Source organism: Taeniopygia guttata, chromosome 28, assembly GCF_048771995.1.
Source record: "Taeniopygia guttata chromosome 28, bTaeGut7.mat, whole genome shotgun sequence".
Taxonomy (NCBI): domain Eukaryota; kingdom Metazoa; phylum Chordata; class Aves; order Passeriformes; family Estrildidae; genus Taeniopygia; species Taeniopygia guttata.
This window is the reverse complement of record NC_133053.1, coordinates 2117363-2138722: the sequence shown is the minus strand read 5'-3', so window position 1 is coordinate 2138722 and position 21360 is coordinate 2117363. Positions and strand designations below refer to the sequence as shown.

The following is a 21360-nucleotide window of genomic DNA, read 5'->3' as shown; positions in this document are numbered from 1 at the left end:
TGACATCCAGCAAAGGGTTGCAATGCTTTAAATTACTTCAGCTCGCAAAATTTGGTGTGTCCTCAAGATTTCTACTTGCTTTCACCCCTAATGATCCCACCTAGGAGAGAGGCTCAGCTCTCCTCCATGCTGGATATCCTTGGTGGAAGCCAAGACTCTGCCTCGGAGGGGCACAGCCACTGCAGAGCTGCAGCTGAGCTGGGAAAGGCTCCAGATCCTCAGGATCGAGGTGCAATCCCCCATCCACTGAGCAAACCTCAAAGCAGATCCCAGCACAGCCCCAGTCCTGGGCAGGCACCTGGAGAGCTGCTGAGCCAGGGCTGCTTTCTTCAAGGAGCAGCTCAGAAAAGGGACCCGAGCTGGTGGATTCCTTTGGTAGGTGGAGGAACACGCTGTAGATATTCTGAAAAAACCGAAATCAAATGGGAGAACAGGTAGTGGAGCTCTTTGAAAGTTGTTCAAAGAGGCTCTGTCAATGTGAAACTTCTATTTATGTTTTTTTTTTTTTCCTGCCTCCTCTTTTCTTTTGTTGATACAATCTTGGAAGTGGGAGGAGGATTTACAAAAATGCTTGTGTTTATAAGCTGCTGCTTCAGACACCTTTCTTCCCTTGTAAATATTGCGTAAGAAGCCAAAAAGAAAAACACAGAGACCAAACAGAAAAGTCCTCATCAGACCATTTCTCTAATCACTCCAGAACCTGAAAATCATCTTTGTCATGGGCTGTGCTGCAAATGTGTCCCCACAGCTGCACCAAGGACAGACATGTAAAACCCATCCCAACCTTTAAACCAGACCAGTGAGTCCCCTAAAGCTCTGCTGGGACAGAGCAGGGGCTCAGCACCACCAGGGCTCTCCAGGAGGCACCTCCAGACTCCTTTGGTGCCTTCTTCAGGTGGATTCATCAGTCTCTGGCTGGGAAGGATTGCACTGGGGTATTGAAGGGCAGATAAAACAGCCTTGGAGTCAAGGGAAGAGGAGCATCCAGCCTGAGCTGTGCTAGACCCCATCAGAACATCCCCCAGGCCAGCACTGAGGAAAACAGCAGCAGAGGGAAGGCAGCCAACACTCCAAGCAATAAAAGTGAGTTTTTAGAAAGTTTTCTGCAGCTGGTTTCAGCATCAGCAGCACTGGGGTGGCATGAATGGTGTCCAGGCCTGGCACAGGAAGCCAAGGGGAACTGAGGAAGGTGTGAATTTACTGAAATAAAGCACCAGAAGCTTTGTGGATGCTGCTTTTTTTCCTCCTTTAGGTGCTCCCTGGTTACTTGGAGGCTGTATATGGGCTGAGCAGCCTCAGGAGAAGGTTATATCAAAGCAGACTTAAATTTTCCTGTAAAGTAACAAGTGAAGGCAGAACTTACGGGGTCCCTTGGCTTCTCCTTCCCTGCCTGGCTCGTGGGAGCTCCATATGTGCTTTGGCTGCTGGGCAAAGCTCAAACAAGATCACAGTAAAGCCGTGCCAGCCCTGAGTTTGCAAGGAGCAGGGCTCTAAAATAACTGTTTTTCTTGGGGATTTGCTTGGGTTTGGCTGAGCCATTTGCAAAAAGGTGCAAGGGAAGAGGGAAGAGGGAATGGGCCAGCTTTGCTCCGTGGGTCTGTGCTGGCAGGGAGCGAGAGCAGGCGATGAAGAGCTCAATTAGAGGGGAGGATGTGGAAACTCCTGTGCTGAAAGGCAGCAGGGTTTGCCCCAGGACGTGGGGTGATGGAGCTCAGCAGCTCTGGTTCTTGTGCTGGAGCATGGCTGGTGTTCCTGCTGGGAAGTGGTTTTGGTGTCCATTGCCAGTACCTTTACGTTGATTTTTCTGGCTGTCAGAAAAACTGTGAGGGCCTGGAGGACTTGAGCTCAGCTGGCTGCTCTGGGTGTCTCTCCCTGGAAGCTATGGAAAGCAGGACTTGTAGTCCTGTTTGAACTTGTTAGTTGACAAGTTAAAAGGTTGTTTTGACCCTTCAGGATATATATATTTTTTTTTAAATATTTATTTCACCTTCTTTCTTCCAGCTTTATGAGAGGGCCAAGCCAAGAGCTTTGTACCCAGCAGTAGGAGTGTAATTACAGCAAGTCTGGGCGAGTGGCTCTCCCCCAGGGCTGTTCCAGAGTTTGGTTTTGCTTCTCTTTTTTTCCCCTCACCCTGCTCCGTGTTATTGTTCTTGTCCCTCCACCTCCTTTTCTGGGAAAACTCTTTGGGGTCTGATATTCCCTTGTGCAAGTTTCCATTCCCCGTGCCTTTAAGCTGGATTTGTCTTGGAATAAACTGGGTGCAACTCCAGATTGGTTCTGCTGGGAGAGCAGTGCTCATCAAAGTCCCTTAATTCTCAATTAGTCTGTCTACCCAAGGCTTTAAAATTGGTTAGATAAAGCGCATTAGAAGTGAAATCTGAATTAACCTTTCCTCACAGAGGCCAATCTTGGCAACCCCAGTGGCAGCAGAGCTGGTTCCTATTAGGGCAGCCCCTTCCTGGGGCAAAGTGGGAGCATTTGGGTGCATTCCCCTTGCAGGACACCCAGCACAGCAGGGCTGCTCCTCTTCCCATGGCTCAGCCCTGCTGTGAGCTGCCCCTGGCATGGAGCTGCTGTGCTGGAGTATTTTTAGAGAAGATCAGAGTGGTGGCAGGAGAGAGGTCTCCATTCCGAGGCACTCGGACTCTTTAATTACATTTTTGGTCTAGAAAATTACACGTTTCCTAAGCATAAATAAAGAACACAGGGAAGGTAATTGCACCTCTGGGTGCAGATGAGCTGGTGGCAGAGGCTGTGTGAAGTCAGGATCAGTGGGAAGAGGTGCAGGAGAAGGAGAAATGGGCTCCTTGGAGCTGCTGGAACCACCCCTAGCACTGCCTCCAGATTCCTGACACCCCATCCTCTCCTTGGTGCTTATGGGGAGCCCCATAAAGATGGGGACCAGTCCTGTCATCACCCCACTGCCATTAATCTCAGCATTTTGGGCCAAACCAGCCCTTGGGCCCTCCCTGAGTCGTCCACGAGAATCGTGGTCGTGATCTGCCCCTGCCAGAATTACCTTTTACCCACTTGGAGCTGATTTCAGCACAATTGCTGACTTGGCTTTATTAGTTTCTTCATTATCTTTGGAGTCCTGCCAGATGTCCTTGTGGCCTGTAAATTCTGCATTCTTTGCATCCATTATCAGTGGTACATCCTCCTTTCCAGGCTTTGTTAACCTCCTTCTAGGTCTGAGATCATGAGGAGCGTGTCCAGCCCTAAACTTTAACAAGGCAATTCTACCAACAAGTAATTTGTTTTTCTAACACCTGGGTATCACTTAGAGCTTGTTTGCTACTCTGTTTCATGCATTAAATCTCCCTTTTTGCTGATTAGGCTTGAAAGTATACAAAGACCAAACATCAAAGAACATTTTTAGTTAAGAAATTTTTACATATTCCACATTTTGCAACACCTGGGCACAATAGCTAGTGCAGGTTTTCTGGAGAGGGTGGAGATGTGCCCCTGCCTTTGGCTGGGGTGTGCCCTGACCTGCACTTGGCTCCAGAGGGACTAAAGACATTTTTTAAAAAGTGTTTCCATGTTTCTGCCTTCCACCCTGCTTGTGAGTGGGGAACCTGGAAGGACAGCCTCAGTTTTCTCTGCATTTCTTTTTCCTTCAGAGCAGCCTTGGTTTCCAGCCATAATCCTCAACATGCATGTGTTCTGCCCAAAATTCTGTCCTTGCCCTGCAGCAGAAAAGGTGAAGCAGGACCATTTTCTTTTCAGTGCCTTATTTTAATACAGGCTTAATATTTGGGGTGAGCTTTTCTTTTAAAGCATTTAATTTAAAAACCTCTGAAGCTCTGCGTTGGCAATTTTCTGCGTGTCCCCACATTTGCATGGTTCCTGTGATTGCACAAGGAGGTTCCTCCAGGTGGGACCTCATTTTTCCAACCCTTCCCACCCCATCCCTGGAGTCCTGATGTTCTTTGGGATCTGCAGCCTGTAATTTGGGGTGAGTCCAGCAAACTCTTTGTCTGAGAGGGAAATCAAAGGTCTTGATGACGGGAGGAAGCCTGACAGCTGGAGCTGGAAGATAGGAGGGGGACTCTGGAGAAAACAGCTGAGATTGGGTGAGGAAATTTGGGCTTCAAATCCATCTCCAGCTGCAGTTTGTGGAGCAGTTTTGCAGAGCCTTCCCTCATCCTCCTTCCTCTGGTTTAACCCTCCACATGGCCGAGTGCTGGAGATGGGGAACCTCCCCCTTTTCCTTCCTCACCCTTCCCAGTATAAATACCTGGAGCAAAGCCGCCAGCTCTGTTTATTGAACACAAATAGAAGATAAAATAGTGGAAAACTAATTTTTTCATGCTCATTGGTGGGAAAGATTAAAATTATGCAAATCCTCAGCAGCGAGCTTGGTGCAGAGATAAGGGGATGTTCAAGTCAGCTGGCTGCCTGCTAATTCACTCATTGAAAAAGAAATGAGCAGGAAAGCTGGGAGCGGCGTCACCGGCCCCTCACGGCGCTGGGATTTCTGTGAACAAAGAAAAACCCTTTTTTGGGAGGCATGCAGGATCCATGCTGAGGTGCTCAGCTCACAGACACGTGTCTGCCCAGTGCCTGGGGAGCTCTGGGATGCAGCACCTCCACCTTGGCCAGGATGTGTCTGCAGCGTGTGTGCAGTGACCTGAAATCACCTGATGTGGTGGTTCTGGGGGTGAATCAGGTGAAATCTGCCCCCTTGGTCCCTCTCAGTTGGATTCCATAAGCAGAGCAAGGCTGGGAATTGAGTGGGAAACCATCAAATATGAGCAATGCTGGTCTTGGTGCTTTCTGCTGCACCAGTGTGGCTCTGGGGGGCTGCAGGAGGCAAAGTGGGATCAGCAGGACGTTCATTAAAAGGGTACAAATGGTTCTGCAAGGCAGGGATCTGGGCTTCCCCCAGGATCCCAGTGCTGCCATGGAGGAACCAGTGCCCATCTCTCCCACCCATCTCTCCCCCTGCTTTGTAGTAGGAACCAAGGCTTGAAATTCCCCGCATGGGCAGGTTAATTAATTTTTGCAAAGCAGCAGCAGCGCTCTGGGGGTTTTCCTGGGATGAAAGGGCCGTGTGTGTGTGTCTGGGGAGGATCAGGGTGTGTGCAGATGTGTTTGTGGTCAGGAAGAAGCAAGTGAAGGAGCATCCCATCACCCTCTGACTCAGCCCTGAGCTTTGGCCAAAGGGAATGTAAAACTCCTTTAGGCCAAACTGAGCCTGTGGTGCTGGAGAGAATTAAGTGGCCACCCCAGGAGAGTTGTTGGGGTGAATTCTGGGTTTTTTTGCTCATTGTGCTGCCTGCTTTATCCAGCTCTTTAGGCTGTGCATTTATTTCTGGGGATCTCTGAAGATGTTCCAGGCACAGGGGAGACCAAAAACCCCCACAAACCAAAACCTTGCAAAGCAGCTGAGGCTGCAGAGGCACCCGGGAAATGATGACGACTGCTCATTGTGCTGGGAGAGGGACCCGCTGCCAGTGAGTGTTTTTGGAAGGGTTTGTCTCACTTCCTGTCAAATCAATATTTATTCACAAATCTATTTGTTTGCTTTTGTCATTGAAAACTCTTGTGGGCTTTTTTTTTTTTTTTTTGGTGTGTGTGCGCGTTGTTTTGTTCCCCTTGTGTATTTTTGGCTGCGCAGTGCTGGCGACAGGGGCTGCCACAGCCTTTCCTGGCTCCAGTCGTGCCAGCTGCTTTTCCTAACCCGTGGTTTGGAGCCTCTTTTGTAAGGTGGGACCTGCCTGGCAGCTCTTCTGTGCCTGGGCACGGCGTTCTCCCCGCTCCCCACACGTGCCCTTGGGCTGGAGGGGATGATGGATAGGAAGGGTTGACCTCAGGGAACATGAGCAGTGTTTTTCCATGACTGTGCTGTGGAACAGGGGTGTGGAATAGATCAACTACCCCCCAAAATCATCGGATCACAGAGTGGTTTGGCTTGGCAGGACCTCAAAGCCCATCCCATTCCACTCCCTGCCATGGGCAGGGACACTTCCCACTGTCCCAGGGTGCACCAAGCCCATCCAGCCTGGCCTTGGGCACTGCCAGGATCCAGGGGCAGCCAGAGCTTTGATCCTGCTTGTTTCACCGTGCCCACCAACCTTCCCCTTCGTTTCTTTTCCATTTTCCTGTGAATGAAACAAATAATGGCTGGAGCTTCGCCCTCCCTCAGCTGCTCTCCCTCTTCTCTCCTCCTCCATCCCCTGACTCATTCCTGATGCCCGAGCTGTTTGTTCCCTCCCTGCCCATGCTCTCACCTCCTGCCTGCTTCATTTGTGCTGCCGAGGTGCTCAGCATGTGGACAGGGATGGGGATGCAGCACCTCTGCCTCCCTCCCTCCCTGAATTTGGGCTGCTGGCCCAGCCCTTTGCACCGGCCCAAAGCTGCAGGTGGAATAAAAGCAAGGATTTTTAGAGCCAGCTGAGGACCTGCTATGCTCCAGGGTGTGGGGAGAGCTTTGCCTCCCCCTGGGTTTGTCTCCTGAGCCCCATAGCTGGAATATTATTTATCTGCCCCCAGCCAAATCACGCAAAGCTAAATTGAGCTGTGGCAGGCGAAAGTGTGAAGCGTATTATTAGGAACAGGGAGCTCTTGTTCCACAGCTGCTGCTGCTGCTGCTGCCGTTGGTAATTAATGTTTGAGGAATTGCAGATCTTCATTAGGAGAACAATTAGATTAACGAGAGAACTCGAGCCGAGGCTGTAGTGGGAAAGGGCTGGGGGGAGGCTTTAAAAACAAAATAAAATCCCTCCCTGGCACCCTGCCTTGCTGCTCCAGAGATGTGCTGATGCTCTTGGAGGCACTGGGAGGAGACTGGTCTGTGACAGGCACTCATGGAGCGTGTGGGGGCTTCATTACGGGCAGGAAAGAAGCAATCCTTGATTGTCATAAATATTTCAGGCAGCCCAGCACCCATGGCTCGGCCACAGCCCAGGGTTATTAGCAGAGAGAGCTTTGGGCAGAGGCTCTTCAGGGCTCTGCAAGGTCCTGGGCTTGCATCATTAAAAGCTTTAATTGATGTCCTTGTTGCTGGAATCACTGACCCCTTCCAGGCAAGAGCACCCTGGCCACGAGGTATCACCTGCAGGGCCTGGGCTTAATTCAGGCCAATAAACAGCCCTGAAGTTGAGGGATTTAAGATGCTTCTTAATAATATTCTTTCTGGGGTTCTCCCCACCCCCTACTTTCTTCCTTGTGCCCTGCCCCGTGCTGGGTCCATCAGTGAACCTGCAGCAGCTTTTCCCTCACACAAGTGAGGTGCTCACAGCTGGTTGATGAGCAGGATGCAGCAGGAATTCACTCAGGATAAATGATCCATTTAGAGAGGTTGTAAAACCACAGAAAGTAGCAACAGAAGGGAGGTTGGAAGGTCAATTAGTCCCTCTCGCTGGCCCAAGTGTGTTTGGAAGTCGTTGGAGGCAGATGCATGCCCGGCCTTCCTAAAAACCTGCAGTGCTGGTGTTCCATCCCTGGGTCGCTGGCTCAGCTCCACACAGCCTCTCCCATGGGAGATGCTCCCACCAGGAGATGCTCCCAGCACCCCTCTGCACCAGCCACACCGTGCCCAGCTTCTGGTGAAAGGGATGGGATGGGCGTTTTTCATCTCTTCTGGCTTTAGTAAATTTAACCCCAGCAGGAATTTAACTCTCCAGAAGGTGGGAACCCCTGAGTGCTGCCAGCAGGTCTGAGCTGGGATGGTTCCACTAGGAAGTGGAACCATGGCAGGGGATGGGAACAAGAGGATCTTTGCCAACCCAAACCACTCTGGGATTCTGAGGGTGAGGCTCCCAAAAGCAGAGAGTGTTTGGTACACGGTGTTAAAAATCCCAAAGGTGCTGGAGGAGGGCAGCTCCCATGCCTTCTCCCCAGCCTCAGGAGGAAGCTGAAAGTTTTGCCTTTCAGGGGACAGCAGCTTTCTCCCTTCAGTAATTGATGGGGACAAAAAACTTGCATTTCCTGGCGACTCCAGATGGTGCAGTGACAATAAAGCCATTTTCTGAAATATGGTGGCTTCTGTGTGCCCAAGGAGAGATTTGTTGTTGGACCAGTTCCTGTTTGGCTTGGTGCCCATGAAGATGGACGAGTCACTCCTGAGGGTCAGGGCCCTGGGAAGCTCCTGCAGCCCTGATGAGCAAGAAGAAAAGAATCTGCTTTGCTCTGCCTTGCCCTGCTGGAGATGGAGGACACACAGCTCCCTCCTCCCTGGCCAGGCACAGCCCTGTTGCCCGTGGATGGTCCTCACCTGCCCAGGAATTATTATTGCATGTTTAATTCATGGCACTGTGAAAACATCGCCTGCAACGCTCAGCCAGCCTCCTCCCTGATCCTTCTGGTGATTGACTGCCACAAAGACACCGAGATGATCTCAGCAGCTTGTCAGAAAACACCCCTTATGTTGGTTTAAAGTAAAATATAAAGCAACGTGCCGAGCAGGTGGAGGCTTTTTGAATGCTGGGTAATGGGAATGTTCTCCCACGGTGCTCTCACAGGCTCCTTTCCTACAGCCTGCTCCAGCAGGGCTCTTACCAATCTCCAAATGCTTATAAATGTTTTAAGGCACCTCTGATGCATGGGCTGCTGTATCCCAGCCAGTAGAAGCAGCCACCTCTGGGCTGGGATATCTGCACTGGCCTCTACAGCTGCTCGGAGCTGAAGGGGAGGAATACCAGACTCAGTAGAAGCAAACCAGCTGGGTGAGATCTGTCAGGCAGGAGCTGGAGTACTGTGAGGATGGTGTTACTCCCAGTTTCTGCCTAGTTAGCAGCCTCTTAATTTTACATCTTGCACAGAAGATGAAAATGGCAGCAGAGCCCTGCTGGGCTTGGGAGCGCCCCTGGCTTGTGCCATCTGAGGGCTGCTGCACGTTGGTGTGGTTTGTGGGGCTTCAGTCAATGCATGAGGGGGATTTCTGGAGGCGCCTGCTGCAGCTGGGGCTCTCTGCAAGGATGTGACAAGAGCCAGAGGCTTCCCCAGACAGAGTGCCCAGAATTAAATCAGAGGGAAAGCAAGCACGGAGCGTGGATGTGGCTTCCTGATCCCACTGCTGACCTTGAGCAGCGCAGCCTAAGACTCCCTAAGACTCTGTCCAGTCTCTTCTGGTGTCTACTGGTCTGCAGGGCTCCACCAGCCCAAGCAGTGACCCAGCATCCTCCCAGCTTAGCTCTTCAATTCAGATGAGATCACAACAGCAAGTGATGGATGGGTTTTTTTTTCTTTCTCTCCTCCTTTCTTAATCTCCCCTGGCTGCTGGGTCTGAGACACAGAATTCCTGCCAGAGCAAGGCAAGGGATTTGCTCATCTTCTGTCTTGCAAGCTCAAAACCAAATCCTCTTTATGGAATTTAACCCCCTGTGTTGGCTGGCAGGACTGGAGCGCCTGGCACAAGGGGAGGGAACGAATGCTGAAGGAGAAGCAGGGTGAGCCCCAGAAGGGAGGCCCAGGAGTGACATCTCAGTGCCCAAAGGGTGCATCTGAGTGGGGCTTGGTGGCAGCACTGGTGATCCTGGGGTGGACAGAAGGCAGCTGGAGGCATGGCTGGGTTTGTGGCTGTGGGAGCCACCTTGCCCCGTGTCCTCCCGAGCAGGCAGCTGCCACAGCCAGGGAAGACAACACTTCCTAATAACCTTGATTAGCCTTCCTTGCTGGTCACTAATCAGCAAGATGCAAGCCGTGGTGATGAAGCCAGGGACAAAGAAAGACAAGCCTCTTTATCCTTCTTACTGCAGCTCAGCAGCCCGTCCTCGCCTGCAGGAGGATTTGCTGGGGTGCTTTGGTGGCTGCCACTCACCCTCCCAGCTCCTCTGTCCCCTCCTCACTGGAGCACAGCTCTGCCTCTTCCACGGGGTGTGAGGAAAGCAAACAGCTCATCAGCTGTGCTGTTGCCACAACAACTTTCATTTAGCGTCAAATAGCAATTAGGAGAAACTTTGCGTGTTTGCTTCGCTACTTTTATTTCCTGTCGTTTGTTTTTCACTGATGAGCCGAGTGCTCTGCAGCAGTCCCGTGGCATCTCCCAGCCTGGTGCCCAGGGGTGTGCAGACAAGAGTGGCCATGAGGTCTACAGGTGGTAAAAAGGAAATTTATTTATTTTCTTTTGTGTTTCCTAAGGCTCTTGGCTTGCCTGTGTGTGGGGTAGGGGTGTTCCTGGGCTGGAATTCATGAGAGAGGAGGGACAGTCCCTCTGCATTTCAGGTGTGGGGGACCCTAAAGATGCTAAGCAGTTAACTTTTCCTCTAAGTGTAAATCCAGACCAACTTTGTCACCCTCCATGGAAGCATCTCTGGGTTCAGTGGGCTGGAAAGGGAGCAGGTTCCTTGCCTGTGGCTGCTTAAATCTTCCAGGTTGTTGCCTTTAGAGAGAGTTTTATATTTTGCTTTCTGTGTGAGGTGTGTTCCTGCGTGTAGTTTGGGGATATTTTTGGGTTATTTCACTCACAACTCGTGTTACTGGGGACTGTTTCTACTTGGGGTCCAAAAGGAGCTGTGCAAAACCTGGATGCAGCTGGGGCTGTCAGTGCTCCCCTCCCTGGGGCCGTGCCATGGTGGGAGCAGCAGGAGGGTGCCCCTGCCACCCCGTTGCCCAGGTGCCATTGCCACCACGTTGCCCAGGTGGCCCTGCCCAGGTGGCCCTGCCCAGGTGGCACTGCCCAGGTGCCCCGAGGCTGCCCAGGTGTGCTCAGAGGAGGAGCAGGAGCTGATGGAGACAACAAAAGGAGGCGATCGATCCCCGACCCCGGTAATGAGAAGGTTCTTGGCAGGGGCTGGTGACATCCTACACCCATCCAGCACTCACAGCCGGAACTGATAAAGCACCCTCATGTTCTAATTAACTTTCTGGAATGGTTTTTTTCCTTCCTTTCGATTTTTCATCTCTTTTTTTTTTTTCCTTCTGCTCGGGCTGTGGGCTGGTGGGAGATGCTCTGCTTGGCCACCAGCAGGAGGGAGGGAGCAGGTTGCCACACTCTGCACAGTGGGGCTGGGAACCCACTGCTTGTCCTCAGGAGATGGTTTGCACAAGAGTTTTTGGTAAGAACCACCTATTTTGTGAGAAACCAGTCCCCAGAGGCCTGCAGGAGTATTGTAAACGCAGGCAAACCCAATAGGAAGAAATGACGATGTCTGACTCAATTCAGAAGGCTGAATTACGTCTTTATTATAACTATTCTAAAATACATTAATATACTATATAAAAGGAGGATACTAAAACTACATACTACTTTCTCTGACTCTATTTTTAACTCTAACCCAACTTGTGACCTCTCTGAGAGTCCAGCCCCAGGTGGGTTGGATTGGCCATCAGGCTCAAACAATCCTCACCAGAATCCAATCAAGCACTCACCCCAGGTAAACAATTCCCCAAACACATTCCACATAGGAAAAACAAGGAGCAGAAATATAAATTGTTTTCTCTTTCATTTCTCTCCATGCACCTCTATGAAAATCCTGAGAGGGAGAGAAATGTGCTTGCCACACAGGAGACCTGAGGAGCTGGAGGAAGGCCAGGCAGGTGTCTATCAGCAGGTGAGCTCCCATCGGTGAGGAGCAGCAGTGCCAACCCCAGGAATGGGTTTTGCCCCCCTGCTTGCCCAGGAGTTTTGGGGTGGAGGAGAGGGCTGCCATTCCCTGTGCTGAACACAAAGGGAGTCCCTGTGCAGAGCTGGCAGAGCGGTTCGGAGGTGGGAGAAGGTCACAAGGTGCAGCAGCATCCAAATTTCTGTGTGAAGGGAGCAGAAAGCCAAAGCTGGAGGGATTAGCCTGGTCAGAGGGACTGCTGCCATCTGGATGGGCTCTTCCTGGTGCAGGTCATCTTCGTGCCGTGCTGCAAGCCAGGAAAGCACCAGATCCTCATTGCTGAGTGGTTTGCTCATATGCTCTTAGTTGGACACACAGAGATGTGAGGCCAGGCAGTCTTTCCTCCCCAGGCACGTGGAGCTGATCTGAACCTGCATTTGATCTCAGAAAAAGGCTTTTCCTTAGCTTGGACTCCAGACATGAGAAAAGCTGTTGCCCTTTTGTTGGTGTGGGCAGCCAAAGCAGCTCTTTGGGCTCTTTGCTGAGATTTTCTCTTTTTTCCCCGTGCTGTGTGCAGTGCCACCCATCAGCCTGGGTGCCAGGCTTGGGGTGCAGGTGTTTTGGGAGGGGGCTGCTGGTGGTTTTGGCACTGCTTTCTGTCAGAAGATGGTGTTGGTGGCCCTGGCAGAGGCGGGGGTGCTGCGGGACGTGGTTATTTATCGGGGCAAGCATGGAGACGGGATGCAGCCCGTGCCCCAAGGAGCTCCCAGTCTGTCAGGCAGCTGAGCTGGGCCTAATGATGAATGACTTCCTAAATAAATAAATAAAGCTCAGAGGCAGGGAAAAAGAAACGTGAAGCATTACCCCGAGCCACAAGGCAATTTAGTTGACGGTTTCTGATGCCGGCGGGCGCTCGGCGGAGATTGGGATGGTTTGCTGGGAAATGCTGAAGGATGGGGAGTGTTTGTGTGGGAGCCAGGGGAACGGGAGGGGGATTGGGATTCTGGGTCAGATCCTTCCCTTTGTGCATCCTGGAGGAGAGCCCAGCCCTGCAGAGAAGCCACATCTCCTGCTCTGCACTGGTCCAGGAGGATGCTCCTGGGCTTTCTGGTGGTTCTGGTGTTGCCTCCGTCATGACTTTGGGGTCGTCCCTGAGTTGTGGCCACAGCCCCCAGCAGGATGCAGCCAGGCTAGGGGAGCTGTGCTTCCTCCCCCTCCTCCTTCTCCTCCTCCTCACCTCTGTGCCCTGTCTGTGCTGGGCTGCACCTGCTGAACGCTCCTGACACATCACTGCCTGTCACAGCTGTCACTGCAGGGGGAAATTAATTCCTCCTGACCATCCCAGCCCAACCCCGAGCTCTCCTGGCTCCTTTCTCCTGCAGTGACCACAGCTTAACCCTCACTGTGCCATCACAGCCCCAGGCAGGGAGCAGCATCTCTTGGAACACACACATATTTTGGCTGTGCCCTGAAATGCCCCTTGTGCTGGGCACTTCACTCACACGGGAGGACCAGAAATGCCACAGGGGGAAAAAAAGAGGAAGAGAGAGAAAGGCTCTGTGTGTGTGTATATGTGTGTGTACGTGCAAACACAGCGAGCTGTCTCAGTGTGCAGCTTCCTCTGGTTTCCCACATTGTAAAAAGGGATAATACTGTCATATTAAAGCACTTGGAGATGTGGGGATGAAAAGCAGCGAATAGGACCGAGACAGTCCTGATCAAAGCTCTTTTTTTTTTCCTCCATCTGTGTTTGTTTCCCCATGGAAGATAATACTCTGCCTCTTTCTTGTAAATATTTTTTTAAGATCTAAGTAACTCTGTGATAGATAAACAGCCATGCTTCACTCTGAAGGATCTCTGCTGCCTGCTCTAATTGTGTTTGCCAAACCCCTGGCCTGCCTGCAGGAGGGGCTTGGGGAGCTGCATTCAAGCCCAGAGGAGAAACTGTGTCCAGCAGCTTTGGGGTGGAAGGCACTGACTTGGAAATGCTCCATCACCTCCTTTTTTTTTTTTTTTTTTTGGCCAGGATCAGGCCTCTTATGAGATCTGCACAGGCACTGGAGCTTGGCACCTGAAGCAGCCTGAGTGTGGCTGCCCCATCCCTGGAAGTGCTCCAGGCCAGGCTGGATGGGCCCTGGGTACCCTGGCCCAGTGAGGGCATCCCTGCCTGTGGCAAGGGAGGTGCAACGAGGGCATCTCTGAGGTCCTTTCCTGCCCAAACCATCCTGTACCTCCATGGTGTGGGCTGTGCAGGGCTCCAGAGCCAGCTCTGCATGTTGGCACTCCTGGTTCCCTCTCGGGGTCTGCGGATTGAGGTGACCCCAGGAGTGTAAAAGTCTCATTTCCCAGCCCAAGCAGCCAGAGAAGGAGTCTGGATGTGTAGGATCAGCTTCTCAAGGTTGTTTATTTTCTTTCATCTAGAACATTCTTTCTCTGACCTGCTGAGCTCTGTCCAGCAGCTCAGCCATGGCATTCTGTCTGCCCTCAGGGCGGTGTTCACATTTTATCCCAAAAACTACCTGTGCCATGTTTATAATAACGTGCCAATATCTATCATTTATGTTGGACAGTGTGTCTCTACCTTAAACCAATAGAAAAGTGTCACCATCACAGCAAGACGTGGAGGGCAAGGAGAAGGAGAAGAAGGTCAGGACATGCCCAAATCCCTCCATCTTCACCCCCTGAACCCCATTCTAAAAAGCCCAAAATTCCACTTTTTCACCCTGTGTCAATTCAACTACCACACTACTCAAACCCTTGTGGCTTGTGATTCCTCACACAAAGTTGGCAGCTTTTTCCACGGGGTAAAACCAAAGCCACAGGTGTTTTTGACTTTGTGCCAGGGTCTGGAGACAGCCAGGGCAGCCAGAGAGATGTGCTGGGCTCCCCAGCACCAAGGGGAAGGTGCCCAGGTGGGCTCCTGGGCCAGGTCCCTGTCCCAGCCCTGCTGAGGCCAGGGCAAGCTGGAGCTGTGGGGTAGTGAATTCAAATTTCATCTCTGCCCTCCTCAGGGGAGGTGACAAATGAGCTGGTGGTTGTGCTAAAAGCTTTTCTTTCTCTCTTTAAAGAGGTTGCTGGGAGGAAATGAAGTGACCCACTGACCTCTGTTAATACGCAGCACAAACGAAGCTGGTGCTGCTGGAAGGAAGAGCCCTCAGTGCAGCCCTCTGCCTGCAAGGTGTTTGCTTCCATTGATGTGTCTAATGGGAGCAATTCTCCCACAGCAGCTGCTGAAAATGAAGATATTTAATCATCTCCTAGATCCTAGTGGAACTTTCTGCAGAGAATTTCTTTAAAATCGCCCTTCTCCTTTTCACAGGCAGGTGAAACACAAAAAAAGCCCAAGTGCTTTTTAAAATTTTTTTTGGTGATGTATTTTTCCAAGTTGTCATATTGTAATGAATCTGAAATGAATGCATGGTTCCTCCCTCCTGGATTTTTTTCAAACACAGAGCAAATGTTTCAATTACCAGCTCCGTGGGGGCTAAGAACAAGGAACATATGGCAAAATGTTGCCCAGAGAGGCTGTGGATGCCCCATCCCTGGGAGTGTTCAAGGCCTGGTCTAGAGGAAGGTGTCCCTGTCATTGACAGGTTGGAACAACATGATCTTTAATGTCCCTTGCAACCCAAAGCACTCTGTGTTTCTGTGAAAATCCTTGTTCTGACCCACCCCAGTGCCTGTCACTGTGCAGGCACTGGTTTTTAGCAGCATTTCCCTCTTCGAGCAGTGAGCACCAAGGTAGCCAAACCCCTCCTCCTGTATCCCCTCGATATCCAAAGCAGCTTAAGGGAGTTAGGTGTCCAGCACCCTCTGAAATGGGACTTGCTGGGGGGAAAAAATCTTCAAAAGCATCTTAACAGCTTAGGTTAAGTCCCTTTGACTCCCAGGGGAACTTAAGCTCTTAAGAAATGTAGGTGCTTCAGAGCATTTCACCCTCTGTGCCTCGCTCCCCTGGTTCCCTGGCTCGCCCCCAGCTGCAGGAGCTGCACTGGGAAGCTGCTCCTTGCAAACAACTCTCAGTTTTATTATTTTTAATCATGCTCTCCAGGACCCCGTGCTCGCTGCTTACAAGCTGCACACATGGCCTCGCTTAGAGCTGGAGATTAGGCAGCACACAAGAATGAATGTCTTACAGGAGCTCTTTTACTGTAAGAATTAATCTTATTCCTGAAATGTGACCGTATCTAGCACAAATCTGACCCCACTGGGGGCCACAGCTTCACTTAATTGCATTCTTTAGCAAGGATTGAGGTCTATTAGGTGGTTTGCTTGTGTTGCAGGGGATCCTGTGCCAGAGAATTTAGTGAGGGTTTGCAGGTCTGTGGAGCAGCACAGGAAAAGTGCCATTATGTTGGCTTGGCTGGTGCCAGGAGCTTGGCTGGGTGCTCAGAGATGGTCAGGGATGAGCAAACCTGCTCCAGAGAGCACAGACAAGGTAAGAGAGCACAGAAAGGAGCTTGGCTGGGTGCTCAGAGACAAGCAGGGGTGCACAAACCTGCTCCAGAAAGTACAGAGAAGGTAAGAGAGAAGAGAAAGGAGATTGGCTGGGTGCTCAGAGATGGTCAGGGGTGAGCAAACCTGCTCCAGAGAGCACAGACAAGGTAAGCTGTGACCTGAGGAAGGGAGAGGATGGGTGGCAGAGCCCTTGGGGTTTGAGGTTTCATCAGAACAATTCCCACTGGATTTCAGGCTCCTTGTGTGGCAGCTGGGTTCCAGCAGGGCGACTCAGAGCTCAGAACAGACTCATCCCCTGTGCTGGAGGCAGGAATTGTGCAGGGGATGAGTCTGTTCCTATTGCCAGGACCCTGCCAAGGAAGCAGAGCAAGCCCTGCCCCAGCCTGTCCTCCACAACCACGGGGGAGCCAGGTGGGGGCACATCCTGCTCTCCTAAAAATCCCACATCCAAGGGGGGACAGCAGTGATGTACCTGCTCTGAAGGATGAGTTGCTGGATTGAAGCTGACATGTCCTAATATCTCTGCCAGCACTTTCTGTCTCCATCAAGGGCTCGGGAAGCACATTAGCACCGGAGTGGAAGTGTCACCCTCTGGCATCTCCTCCTCTAATCTTGGAGCTGTTGCTGTATCCCCTTTTCCAGACTTTCTCCATCAGAGCCCATTATATGGCAGGAAAAGCCGTGCTGGGTGTGGAGGAGGCACAACATTTTCATGACATTCATTTCCCTGCCTCCAGCTCCGTCCTGGAGGGATTTTGGGGACATTTTGCAGGGAGCAGGGCAGGCTCTTGGCTGCTCTCAGCTGTGGAAGATCACTGGTGCTGTGTTTGGGGAGCACACGAGGCTCAAGGAGATGTTTGGTGGCATTTTTGGTGCTGGTGGGGGTGGATATAGTGCTCTGATAAAGAAAGAGTTTCTGAAATGGTGGCTGAGCCAGCGTGGTTTGTTGGATTTTATTTTAATACAGGCACTAAAATAGTTGGGTGCATTGCTGGTGGGAACGGGGAGCTGCAAGGGGGAAGAAGGGAGAGCCAGGGAGCTGCAGCACAGCTCCATTTGCTGGGCTGGCATGGATGCCACATCCCCAGTTTAATTAACAGTTCCCATCACAGCTATTCACCATGTTCCCACTCTCTGCTCGCCCCTGACAGCAACAAAAGAAACCCCAACGTGTTGTTCTGTGCCCTGGAACCCTGCAAATCCAAGCTAGGGCTGGCTAGAGCCTCTCTGTGTTTCTCTAAGTGTGTCTAGAACAAACATTTGAAGAGATTCCCAGTGATAGGATTCGGGTTTTTTCCTCTTTTTTGTTTCAGTATTTATGCTCGTTTTTCATGAGCACGGTGGATCTGGGCTAGCACAGAGCACACAGCAGAGGCTTTGTAATCCTCAAAGTGCAAGTCCAAAGCTTCTCTCTGAAAAGTTGTTCTTTAGGGCTGAGTATGTATGGGGACTTCTTGTTTATCCTGGCTTTTCTTTTAATTCTGCACACCTTGGAGAGTTAATGGGACAGAAAAAGATTAAAATGCCCCTTCACACTGCCTGTCCCGACAGTCTCCCACCCTGATGTGTGTCAGAAAGCTTCAACGGCCTCACCATCCCTTAGTCCTTCCAAAGCCTTTGATCATTGTACAATATCTCCTACCTGGCTTTCCTCCAAAAGGTGATAAACCCCGGGTTTGATTTCTAATTGGAGTAACGATAGCGGGAAGGAATCTGTCAGATCTGAGAGCATCCTTGCACAGCTCTGGCCCATTATCCTCGTGCTCAGAGTCTGGCTGGTGGGAAACCTCTGAGCTGCCGACCCTATGAGGGGGATGTGGCTGCAGCTTTCACTCTATTTTCAGCCCTTCTGGGGCAAATCTCACCTCTGTGACTGAGGGAAGCAGTATTGACACACAGGACTGGGGTGGTGCTTGAGAATTCAGCTGCCTTAATGCCATTCCAGCTTTGCACAGGGATCAGGATAAAGCTGTAAGCAGGGAGCTCTGTTTGGAGCCCTGAGTGGTCTCCATGGAAATGTGCTGGCAGGGTGAGGGGAGCAGGCTGGTGCTGAGCTGGATCTCCCCTGCCACAGCCCTGCTGATCTGCTGCTTCTGTCCTGCTGCCACGTTCTGCCACGTCCAGGGTAGAACTGGTCAGGAGAAAATCTCTCCCACCTCCTGTGGAGGCTGCGTTTGCTTGATCCATCAGGATCAGCTGTGGCACCCCCTGCTCCAGCTCTTCTCTCTTCCAGTTTTGTGTAGCTCAGTAACACAGTTCCTCTGTGGTGCAAGGGGGGAAACTGAGGCACCGAGTGGGGCAGAGGCTCTCAGGTGTGCAGAGTAGCTGCTGCAACCCCAGCCTTGCTGGGGCCTTTCCAGTGTGTGTTCCCTGTGCCGGAGGGGCTCTGGGACACCCACAGTGACACCTGGCTCAGGGTCAGGGCTGCTGTGTTGGAGGATCACAGCCTGCCTGGGCAGGAGGATCCCTCCCCGCACCACACAGATCCTCAGCAGGCAAAAGGGGACCCAGCAAAGGCATCTCCTGTTTCATCTATCCTCTTGGGGGAGATTTGTTTCCTTCCTTGCTGGGTTTTTCAGATGTGAAGCTTCAGCTTTGCTTCTTCATGCTGTGCTTTTGTGGGAAAATCGCCCTTTCAGAGGGTCCTTGGGCCCTGTCGGGTCAGATCCCTTCCCACCTCACTGCTTGGTGCTGGGGAGGGAGAGAACCCAATGGGTTAAAATTCAAACTGGGGCTGGGATCTGCCTGTGGGACTGGGGTCTGCACATGGAGCTGGGATCTGCCCATGGGGCTGGGATCTGCCCATGGAGCTGGGAACTGCTTGTGGGACTGGGCTCACCCCATGGGGCTGGGATCTGCCCGTGGGGTTGGGATCTGCCCGTGAAGCTGGGATCTACCCATGGGGCTGGGGTCTGCCCATGGGGCTGGGCTCACCCCGTGGGGCTGGGCTCACCCCATGGAGCTGGGATCTGCCCATAGAGCTGGGATCTGCCTGTGGGGCTGGGATCTGCCCATGAGGCTGGGCTCACCCCATGGAGCTGGGATCTGCCCATGGAGCTGGGATCTGCCCATAGAGCTGGGATCTGCCCATGGGGCTGGGATCTGCCCATGGAGCTGGGCTCACCCCGTGGGGCTGGGCTCACCCCGTGGGGCTGGGCTCACCCCATGGAGCCAGGCGGGTGCTCAGTGCCACCCCGCAGTGCCACCCCGCAGTGCCACCCCGCAGTGCCACCCTGGGGAAGGTGCCCCGCAGCCGCTCGGGCTCTGCCCGTCCCCTGCCCACCCGCCTGCCCCTCAGAGTGTCCCTTTGTGCCCCACAGGTGCTGACAAGGCTGGGCAGCCGCCGCAGTTCCCGCTGAGCCGGAGCCTTCCCGGCTGGGGCCGAAGGCCTTTGCAGAGGATGAGGATCCTTCCCAGCCCTGGAATGTCTTCGCTGGTCTCCCTCGTGAACGTCCTCTCCGTGCTGCTGATGGACTGCCTTGCTGAAAGTGAGTGACTCTGCCTTCCCCCGCTCCTTTTTTCAGCCTTCTCCTTTTCATCATTCAAGAAGTGAAGCTCAATAGTGATCGAAACACTGATCGAGTGTTTCATTTCCCCACATCCTTAATGTTCCACCGGTGCCTTCCTATTGTTCACTGCCCCGCCTCAGAGGGATGCAGGGCAGCTGGGTCCTCACAGCCTGCTTTGAGTTTCAGGTTGCCCCCAAGGCTGCCAAAGAGCTGGAGAGAAGGTGGGAAGGTGCCTGACAGCTCTTGCCAGAGCCTTACCCCACCTTCTCCCAACCCCATCTCCACCCAGCTCGCCCATATTGTCCTCTCCTGCTCCTGCCTTTCAGGATCTGTCAGACTCTGGTGACCATTGTCAGTTACTTTCTGGGACTGGATTCCAAACAGCATTTCAAGAAAGAGTATTAGGTTTCTCCTTCCCCTGAGTGAACCAGTTCCAGTTCAACACTGTTTTTATCTTTGCTGCCTTTCAATTCCTGCTTTAGAAAATGAAAAGGAGAAGGAGAAAAAAAAAAGAAGTGAAAATCTTCAGCGACTTGAATGTAATGTTCCTTCAACATGAAGGCTGATCGCTTGGGATCAGTGGGGAATAGACTTTTCCAAGCTGATTGAATTATGAGGTTTTTTCCTCCCCAGCAAAGCTGCTTGAAGCTGGTGAGAGGGCTGCTCTGGTCAGCATAGCCCTTGACAGCTTTTCACGTAATCACTTCGTTATCAGGGTTTATTACGATGACAGGGATTGAATGGATCCACGACCTTTTGTTGCTGGGAGATGTTTTTGGAGCTCTGCTCTCTGTCCTCTCTGCAGCTGGCAACTGGGGATGTGTTTGCCCTTGCCTCTCTCTGAGTTTTGTTGGGTTCATGCTTAATCCCTCTTTGCAGAGGAAACACTCACATGCAGAAGGATAATATTGTGTTTTATTCTTTTTCGTTTCATAAGCCTGGCAAGTGAGCTGGGCTCCAGGAGGGTCATGGTAGGGTGAGGTGTTGGCTGTGGGTCAGTCTGCACCTCAGATGGTACCACTGGTGTCCAGAAAGAGACCCACAGCTTCAGCCTGAGCTGTCTGGAGGGGCAGCAGCGCTGGAACTGCCACAAGCCTTTTGCCTAAGGATTTATCCTTTGGAGCTGATGCTATGCAGGGTCTTTACGAGCACCCAGAGCCAGTGGGTGCTGCTTTGTGGGCTCAGGGTGGCTCTGTTGGCTTGTGAAAGTGGGCACTGGGAATCTCCATTCCTGGCTCTTCGTGCAGTGGAGTCAGGAGTGGGGAATCAGTGGAAATCTGGACTCAGGGCTCCGGAGTCTTGTTCTTGCCACTGTAACAACGCCTGGCAAAATCAGTTTGCAAAATTCCGCAGGCATGGAGGGAGAGCTCAGGTGTTCTGCAGCTCTACAGCCTCTCTGTATAAGGAGAGCCCTGATTCATCCCCAGTGATACCTGAGTGCCTGTGAAAATTGGAGTCTCTGAATTCTGAGTGTACAACAAGGCCTGGGTGCTGAGTGCTGAGAGGGACATGGCAGAATCAAGGCTTCTCCAGTTCTCTTGTGGTTTTCATTTTCCTGGGAAGGAACGAGCATCTTGTCTGTCCCTCCTGTTTGGGGTGAGGTTTGCTCAGAGATTCCAGCAGAGCTGGGAGATCCCATGTGCTGTCTGACAGCTATGGAGCCTCTTGGGGGAAATGTGCCCTCAGATTCTGTGCTGGTCAGACACAGAATGCACCAGTGGTGTGGCCTGAGCCCTGCTGAAATCTGTCACTGCTCTGCAGACACCTTGCTGCTTGCAGCCAAGTTTCTCTCTCCTGTAGTTCTGCAGTGTCCTTGGATCCTGAACTGTGAGGGTTTGTGCTTTTTTCCCTTCTGGCTGCTCACTGATGTCCGTGCAGGAGCTTTGCAGCTTGTTGGGACGGGG

At 52.0% G+C, this 21360-nt stretch overlaps 1 protein-coding gene across 2 annotated transcripts in view; it reads left to right on the top strand.

The window, feature by feature from the left end:
* Positions 1-21360, top strand: part of PTPRS (protein tyrosine phosphatase receptor type S) — a 133076-nt gene that overhangs the window by 13784 nt on the left and 97932 nt on the right. For both annotated transcript variants that reach the window (XM_072919461.1, XM_072919460.1), the window contains exon 2: positions 19268-19435. In XM_072919461.1, coding sequence (XP_072775562.1) covers positions 19348-19435 — 88 coding nt within the window. In that variant the 5' untranslated portion in view covers positions 19268-19347. The remainder of the gene's footprint in view (positions 1-19267; positions 19436-21360) is intronic.